Genomic DNA, 8,516 nt, shown 5'->3' with positions numbered 1-8,516 from the left:
TGTGTTTATTTGGGGGCAATGTACTTACTCAATTTAACCAGTAGATGGCACTAGGATCCCACTGACTACAACTACAAACACAAAAAGAAACACCGACAGACGTCCCATCTTGTAATGACAGCTGACCAAACGTATGAGACAATAGTGCAGGATTCAACTGAACTCTAACGTACATGATGTATGTTATATAGGATCAAATCTAAAGGCGGATCTGATGAAACATTGAGACATTTTATTATGAAAATAAGACAAGATTGATTTGAACACGTGTCTGTTCATGCGAGGGGGAACGTGGTGACGTGAACAGTTCCTTTGACTGTTCTGTCCACGGAGTTGATGTCCAGTGGGTCACGGGTTACCATGGAGAAAACCAGCAGAAGTGTTTTTTGTTTTTCCGGAAAATGACAATAGATTCAACGGGTGTGGTTGGGATATGTCCGTGTCGTTATTTTGCCTCCTGTGCCTTCTTGGCACCCTGCTTTTCCTTTGCCTGGGGTAGAAAAAGAAAAAAAGAAAACCATGTGCTCAGCTATTAAACCAGTCCCACTGCATAAATGAGGCCCTCTAGTGGGGGCTGTGTGACTTGACATTTTACAAAGGTCCGAACACTGATCCCATTGATTATTTACTTGCCACTTAAAATTGCCCGCATTCATTATTAAACTGATGGAATCAACTCCCCACCTCCATCAGAGACACTATCTCCCCACCATCAAGAAAAGGCTTAAGACGCACTTGTTCCGGGAGTACAACGGTACTTAGGAATGATTTGCTGGACCTGATGCTAGTTTCCTCCAGGATCACAATGACTTATTGAGAGACTTGTTGCTCTTGTTGGTTAGTTGTAACGGATTTAAATGATTGTACTCGCTGTGAAATATTTTACTGTTGATTGCTTTTCTACTGGTACACTCTTGCACTTTTTGAGGTTCATGTTGTTTAATTGTAACTTGTTTAACTGCATGCTCTTATGGTTCTTCCCTTTGGCACTTATTTGTTTTTTCACAATTTATGCTTCATGTTTTGGTTACTCGCAATGTTTGGAGCTATCTCGTTGTTATGATCAGTGACCTATGCACTTTTGTAAATCTCTCTCGGAGTCACTTTGGATAAAAGTGTCTGCTAAATGAATAAATGTAAACTAGGGTCACTAAAATCCAAAATAAAGACAACTTTTGCACACAGAAGTAATCAAACACAAGGTTTGTTGAATGTTTACCTTTTCCACCAATGGGATAAGCTGTTGATACTGTGCAAGGGTCTTCAGTAGCTCCATGATGAAGGGCAGGTAGTTGTGCTTCCGTCTGATGTTTTCAATCTAAATATACGGTGGAGATAAAAGATCTGTTGAGGACTGATGACCTCATGACTGATGACCTCATGACTGCTGGTGGATGCAGGCCGCCGACGGCGAGGACTCACCTTGTATCTTTTCAACTTCTGGTTCTCCTCTTCGATGAGGAGCTGATACTTGGCGATCTCTGATTGGATGGAGCTGAGAAGGGTGCTGCTCTGGTCTGTGTCCATTGGCTCCTCCTGGAGAGGAAGAGAAATACCCAAACAAATCAGACGGATTTACATCTTTTGGGGGGGGTTTTCTTCCGCCCCATGGGAAGCTTCTAGAATTTTCTTTCACAGTTCTCACCTCTGTCAGCTGGCTCTGCAGCTCTGTGATCTTCCTCTCGTATATCATCTTCCTGTCCGACACGATGGCCATCAGGTTGAAGCGGATCTCTCCTTCACTGTACCTGCAGGTTGGGGAGTGGGACACGTTCAATGCCTGGACTCTTGAAGGTCAGACGACGTCTTTGTCGCGGCGTCGTCATTGACAGGACATTAATGGGCGTAAGGGCCCATCACTGGTATTGGGAACAGAAACTAAGCTCATACTTCTGTATTCTTTTTTCGATAACCGGCCGAACTGCGTTGATCCAGTCATCCTGATTGCACACGCCTGCGGATGGAAAGGCAGAAAGGCAAGTCGTTACATAAAAGACTGTGGTGGTCAGTTGAAATGGCTCTGCCACTTTAATCTTCTAATCTTTTAGGAACAAAGTTCCTAAACTGTGCCAGGAGCTTGTGTGTCGCACCGAGGTCGATGGGTCCCTCACGCAGTCCGTCCAGCTCATAGAGTCGACCGTTGACCGGCACATAGCTCACAAAGTGAAACGCGTCCTCGTCCTTCGCTGATGACTTGGCGTCAAACTCAAACATCTGCTGTCTGCGGAACAGAAGACACACGTTGAGGTGTACCGCCCAGGGCAGCAACAGGCCAGTAGCTGGCCGTGTGATCAAAACTGAGTTACTGTGGTTTTTGGTCAAATGTTTTGACCAACATGTAGATCTTGCTTTGTCAAGTGGTTGAGTTTCATGTGTCAGTTGGTCAAGTCAACTGAAATGAAACCCGTTGAAGCCTCTTTTTTTTTTCCTCAGTTCCGCTCAAAGAACAGTGACTGCCTTTCTGCTTCGGAGGGCCGTGTACTGTAATATGAACGACTCCAAAGTGTGAGGCGGAATCCTCTTGTGCATGCTGCAGTACATAGCGCTGAAAGGGTACTACAGCTTACCTGGCAAAACTGTTGTGAACTTGCCGAATCACTTCAGAGTTACTGAGGGCCAGGCCTTTCATCTTGAAAAAAAGATTGTTTGGAGACACACAAAACAGTTTAGAACATGACAAATGTATAATTTAATTTCCACCTATCTATATTAAAATGTGTGATGACCTCTCTAATTTAAGAAACACTACAATTTCCTGAAAATATGTTAGAAAAAAAAAAGAAAAAAAAAAAGTGTTGCCCATAATCAGGTTCGACCACCACAAGGACGAACAAGGACTTACAGCGGCATCAAAACTGAGGGAGAACTCTCTGAACTCTGTCAGCGTTTCTCCTAGGAGCATGTCTGGGTGGGTGCAGTTGAGCAGCACACTGACTATGGCCTGAGTTGCACACGCGTTGTTAATGACCTGGAACGACACAGAACAATCTGAATCTAAGCACGCACATGCATCTACATTTATTCACTGCACGTACTGTACTTTTACACCCACACAATTGCAGATTGTGAGCCTGTACCTGTTTGGCAAAGAAAATGTTGTCCAGCCTCGAATCCTGAACAATTGATCCTGCTGGCTCCTCACCTGGCTGCCACTTGAAGAGGAAGATTAATCCATGAACAGGTCTAGAAAAGAAAAATGATAAATAATGCAAAAATGTTCCAACTTAGAGAGATAAAATGAGAAATAAATCAAGGCTTACTTTAAATTTTCAAAGTTTTCTGGCTCCATACTCCATATCTCTTCTACCTGGGCTCCTTTGCACCCTGTTTGAAAGTGAGAGCATTAGGCTGCATCCCGTACACAGCTACAAGCTAACGGTAGCTAATGCATCACACAATCAGACACCTAGGTTACTGCACTAAGCATGACTTGGCAAGCTACCAGAAGCAACGTAAACGTAGGCACGTGGATATGGTGATAAGATGCTATCTTTTTACGTTATAACGCTGTTCAATCAAATACATTTATTGAAAACAAGAATACTAGTAAATGATGCACAAGCATGGCTCGCAATGCTGTTGCCAGGTGGACCCAGCAGTCGCAAGTACCAAATTATTAGCTAGCAGTTAGCTGAATTTAGCTCGCTCATTAGACAATTGTGTTTGGAAAGCCACAGTGGATAGCCATCTAAACTTTAATGTTTAACTTAAATATATAGCTTGCAAACATATTTAGGCTGTGGTCTAAACCATGTTAAAGCTAACAATGTGTGTGTTAATCTATCAGGTGCACCTTTGTATTTTGTCAAGACAACTCAAGTGACAGTGAGTGTTCAGTTGTGCTAGCTAGCCAGCCTGCAGCTCATGAGTTAGACGGCTAGGTTAGGTATGAGCTGGCAAATCTTAAAGTAGGTATGTTACTAGTATTACTCGCCGGCTGGATGAGCTTGCACACGAAAAGTAGCTGTTAATTAGTCAAAGGTCTAGCCATGGTGCTTCACAGTGCACAGTATATTGAAGACCTATATACCGTTTGCTTGACCGCTAGCTAACGTATGTATGATGACTCACCAAAGCCTTTGATCAATTCTGTGAACACTCCTGGATCACTCTCCATAAGACACCATTCTCCTGCGCTTCCAGCCATAGTCGGGTTATGACAGAATAAAAATAAATGGATGCATGCAACGGAGGGTACTGTAGTTAGCTGACTATTTTCAGCAGAAGACAATGAAACCGTGCTAGCTGGCTATCTTTCTGGGCTGACTGCGTGCGATCCGTGTGAGAAATATTCTCATTGCGTGAATAGCGTGGCCGCAGTTGTCTGAGTAGAATTGCCAGGTTGGTTTTAACCCCCTTTGTAGGTGTCTCAGCACTCTGCAGCGTTTACGTAAACTACAGGGTAAATACATGTAAAGGTTTGAAATCGTGAAGGCAATTTCCTTTTTTACACATGGACTGGACAAAGACTGAATGTTATGTTGGTGTAATGCAGTGGTATTACTTAGTCGGTACTAGCTCTGCATGTACAATTAAGAAGCAAATTGAGTTGAATATACCTGAATATTATTGTATGAAACATGGTCATTCCCAACACCCCATATTATATAAGCATAATTCTCAAATTGTAAAGATGGGATCTTTATTGTCACTGTACATTCCTGAAAGGAGAGGTAGCTTAACAGATGCGTATTACACGTTCACAGCATACAATACATGAAACGGAGTCTAGACAACTCCCGACAAATAAATACAGGATGAAACAATACTTAAATCGGTTAGTCATTTGCTCGATTCAAACAAGCCACTGCCGGAGCCGTCCACATTTGTCCCTGCACAGCAAGGAGCACACTGTTCAATCAGTGGCATCAGTTTCCCCTGTTGATGAAGCTGTTTTGTGTCTGATCCTCCCCCAATACAGTTTCCATTGATAAAGACCCTCGGCACCTGAAATAAAAGTCCAAATCACAACATCACCATGGGTGCACTTACAAGACAGGACTTTGACTTGTTCATCATGACCATTTGGTCCTGGTTTGAAGTTGATGCATCGTCACTAGCCAGCAACACCACCCTTTATGTAGCCCAGTACACATATCAAACAGACAGACCATTTAGATTTGCTAATGTATTAAGACTATAACATACTTGGTAAAAAAAGTAACATACCGTTCTGGCACCTGTCATACGAGTTAAGGCCTCCTGAAGTCTTCTCCCGTCATTGTGCTCGTCCAGCTCAATCACTTTGTAAGTTACGCCTATTTCGTTAAATACGTTCTTGGCCATTTTGCAGAATGGGCAAGTGGTCTTCGAGAATATGACCACGCAGTTATGAGACACCACATCCTAAAAGGATAAACAAGTTATCATTATCATCACCACCACAACTCTTATGGCGGTTGAGTTTAAGACCAGATATAACTCTTATTTTTAGTGGTAGCAACAGCACTAAATAAAAAGTAATTAACAATATGCATTAGTCGCTGTTTAAAAGAGCATCCAAAGAGATGGATCAGGATTATATAATACATAAATACAAAGTGTTTCACCTGGACAAATTGTGAACCCGCAGAGCTTGGCAATCCACTAGACGAGGTTGATGTGAAGTTTCCCATCCTGATAAAACATTATTTAAAAAAACGTGTCATGAGTTTAAAAGGATATTGGTTGATTTATTACCGTGCTATTAGCGGCAAATCACAAAACACACAATAATATGCTTAGCTAGAGGTTTCATTAACCTTAGATATATAATAGCTTCATAGGAAGAGACGAATAACAGTAGAATCGTTAAAACTACAAATAGAGACATGTATATTTTATATTTTCCCGGCATCGCTGTTCTACCTTTACTACTAGTAGTAGTACTAGTACAGCAAGCTAGCTAAATATTAGCAGAGATGTTAAGTTTAGCAAGCTAGCTCGTGCTTAATATGATCCACTGCTTTATTGTAGCTAGCTCGCAGCTAGTACGGAGGTGGCAAAGGATTAGCGAACTGCAAACATCTAATTATCTGCTAATGACAAACTCCGTCCCCCCAAGCCCAAGTAAACAACTAGAGCTACAACCTGACTTGACACTTGATTGCTAGTGTACAGTAGCTTAGTTAGTAGCTACGTAGAGCTAGCTACTGTACTAGCAGCAGTAGCAATCTTCCTAGAGTGCGAAATTTCTGTGGCCCAGACGTCCTACATTAACGCCAATGATAGTCAACCTTGATGCCATTAAACGTGTACGCCTAAAATAAAAACCTACACATATCTGATTTAATAAGGTCCAGGACAGATGAGATTTTAAACAGCTAGGCTAGCTAGTGCTACAGTAGCTATGTGGTTGATGTAACTAGATCTTAAGTAGCCTACTGTATATGTTGTGACCTTCGACAACTGCTCCATGCTAATCTGGATAGGGATCCTCCTTGCGCAAACATAATACAAAAGGAGGCGAGAAATAAAAAAGTATCCAGTGGTCGGCACAAATTCAACATGCGGTTACCAGGCACACGTTAATTAACAAATACTTATCCAGGAAAATGGTATAGCGAGCTACCACTACCAGCTTGCCTGCTCCCTGTTTACAATTTTGATGAAGTTGTAAGTGCGCTGCTCACCTGCAGTGAATTAACTCCGGAAGTGTGTTCTTGGCTTTGTACGTGAATATATTTCTAACGTAATGAGATTACCTCATGATTGAAGTATTTTGTGTACACCGATCTACTGTCGGCTACCTAGTTCAAATTACAATAGGCTAAAGCTTTTGGCACACTTTTATGCAGAAGTTCTTCTCGTGTGTTTTCATAGGCCAATGTGGTTCAAAAATATATCAGTTCAGAGGAGGATATCGTCTGAATTCTGTAGATTTCGAAAATCACCAATGACCTGAGTTTTTGTTGTTTTTCTTCATAACATACACCGATTTGTGGACCCAACTTTGTGCATGCCGTTGTTTAAACACAAGAGGGCGTGCCTGCTCAAAGGAAATTCGATCGACAGCTGCGAAGACGCATTTACTGGAATAGCCTTCGTGTCACTTAAAACAGTCACTGAATCAAATTGCATATCGCGTGTCATTCGCAATTATTTAATATGTCAGTTCTTATTGAATTAAAAGAAAAACCAATGTATTTCTTATTCAGCCATTAATGGATAGATGGTCAAAGTCCCTTTAAATGGCCATAGTTCCTGTAGGTTTTCTAAGTGGTGGGTTGAGATAAGATTAAGTCTTCATTGATCAACACATCTCCCAGACCTTGATCAAGTGCTGTGAAGATTCTGCTTCGTAGGCAGCGGCTAACGTGCCCCATCATTTATTACTAGTCAATTTCTCAATAAGCTTAAAATAAAATCCATAAAAAAAAACCACACAGAGTAGGCATGTGTGATTTGTCTTCCTTAATTAGCTTTAGTTCACTTCACTTTGAGTTTCACAAGTTTTATTTTAGGTGGTGTGCGACTGGCTGACCTTAAGGCTGAGAGAGACCTCCATGTGCAAAACAACAGATATTATAGCAGCAATATATTCCTCAGTACAATTTATGAGACCATCACTATTTATCATGGCCAGGGACAGCAAATTGCCTAACTCATCCAGAGCCCCCTGGAAATGTAATTCCCCCACCCCCTCAAGTGCTTATAGGAGCGAGCAGAGTGCACATGCATTTCGCCTTCGCTCAAGCTCCAGCCTATCGTAGCATGGCAATAAGCTCTGTTGATTTAATATCCGTTTTCCGCCTGCCTTTGCCCAGGCTGAATAATCAGCCCACAAGATGATGCTGCATTGCCAGAGGCCCTCATGAATCTCACTGCCCAATCATTGTTCACCATAGAGCCAGGAGCACAGCCCCTGATCACACTCATGCAACAGGCTGATTGAAGCCGTCACAAGCTACTGAATGGAGAGGTTCACGTTGAAGGTGTCCTCTTTTGTAGAAAAGCAGCCATGTTTCCTCCATGTGGATGGCATGCATTGTTTTTGTTTTCCTTCTTTGTTTCTATCATTGATGGAATGGAGGAAAAACAAAGACAACGTGATGAAACGGATGAAACAGTCGCTCTTCAATAACTTGTTCACACAGACGAGCTGTCAGGGAGCCATTGCAAATTAAGGTTTTATTAATGAGACGAGTCCAAATGAGAAAACATTTCTTTGGAAACTTTAGTTCTGTACCCATCTTCTGTCCTAGCCCTTGTACCATCTCTTCTGGGGGATTTTGCAGGGCTGGTTCCAGCTAACCTCTGGGGAAGTTTGTTTTCAGGCAGGTTCGATGTAGGGCCTACCAAGTTAGTATTTCCTTGATGGCTGTCCCTCGTTGTTTATGGTTTTTTCTTCAGGGCTGAGTGGCACCGTTGACGCAAATTGGATTGGTTAGATGTCAGTTGGTGTTCAAAACTCAAAATTTGAGGTCTCACAATGATTTTGACAGTGTGGAATGCGGCGAGGGGCGGGGTGTGATGGTGGAAACCTGCCTGTGACTGGCTTCTCTCCTTGTTATTCATGAAGGTGGGTGAACGTTTGT

At 42.3% G+C, this 8,516-nt stretch overlaps 2 protein-coding genes across 3 annotated transcripts; both read right to left on the bottom strand.

Moving 5' to 3' along the window:
* Positions 1–212: 212 nt before the first annotated feature.
* Positions 213–4,297, bottom strand: uchl5 (ubiquitin carboxyl-terminal hydrolase L5). The gene is made up of 11 exons (XM_084692687.1): positions 4,072–4,297; positions 3,261–3,324; positions 3,078–3,183; positions 2,843–2,968; positions 2,568–2,629; positions 2,091–2,221; positions 1,891–1,954; positions 1,646–1,748; positions 1,423–1,536; positions 1,220–1,318; positions 213–490 (listed from the first exon to the last, which is right to left on the bottom strand). Exons 1-11 carry the CDS (start codon positions 4,145–4,147, stop codon positions 446–448), a joined length of 990 nt encoding a protein of 329 aa, XP_084548813.1. The 5' UTR covers positions 4,148–4,297; the 3' UTR covers positions 213–445.
* A 328-nt stretch (positions 4,298–4,625) lies between these two features.
* Positions 4,626–6,819, bottom strand: glrx2 (glutaredoxin 2). Of its 2 annotated transcripts, none has more exons than XM_084692690.1 (4): positions 6,612–6,819; positions 5,550–5,616; positions 5,170–5,346; positions 4,626–4,947 (listed from the first exon to the last, which is right to left on the bottom strand). In XM_084692690.1, exons 2-4 carry the CDS (start codon positions 5,613–5,615, stop codon positions 4,783–4,785), a joined length of 408 nt encoding a protein of 135 aa, XP_084548816.1. In that variant the 5' UTR covers position 5,616; positions 6,612–6,819; the 3' UTR covers positions 4,626–4,782. The 2 variants fall into 2 exon arrangements, with proteins under 2 accessions (XP_084548816.1, XP_084548815.1); XM_084692689.1 differs by lacking the exon at positions 6,612–6,819 and adding an exon at positions 6,364–6,590.
* Positions 6,820–8,516: the final 1,697 nt, after the last annotated feature.

The sequence above is a fragment of the Hypomesus nipponensis genome, chromosome 26 (genome assembly GCF_054491055.1).
Source record: "Hypomesus nipponensis isolate SF chromosome 26, ASM5449105v1, whole genome shotgun sequence".
Taxonomy (NCBI): Eukaryota; Metazoa; Chordata; class Actinopteri; order Osmeriformes; family Osmeridae; genus Hypomesus; species Hypomesus nipponensis.
The sequence above is the reverse complement of the archived record's forward strand: the minus strand, read 5'-3'. Positions and strand labels throughout refer to the sequence as shown.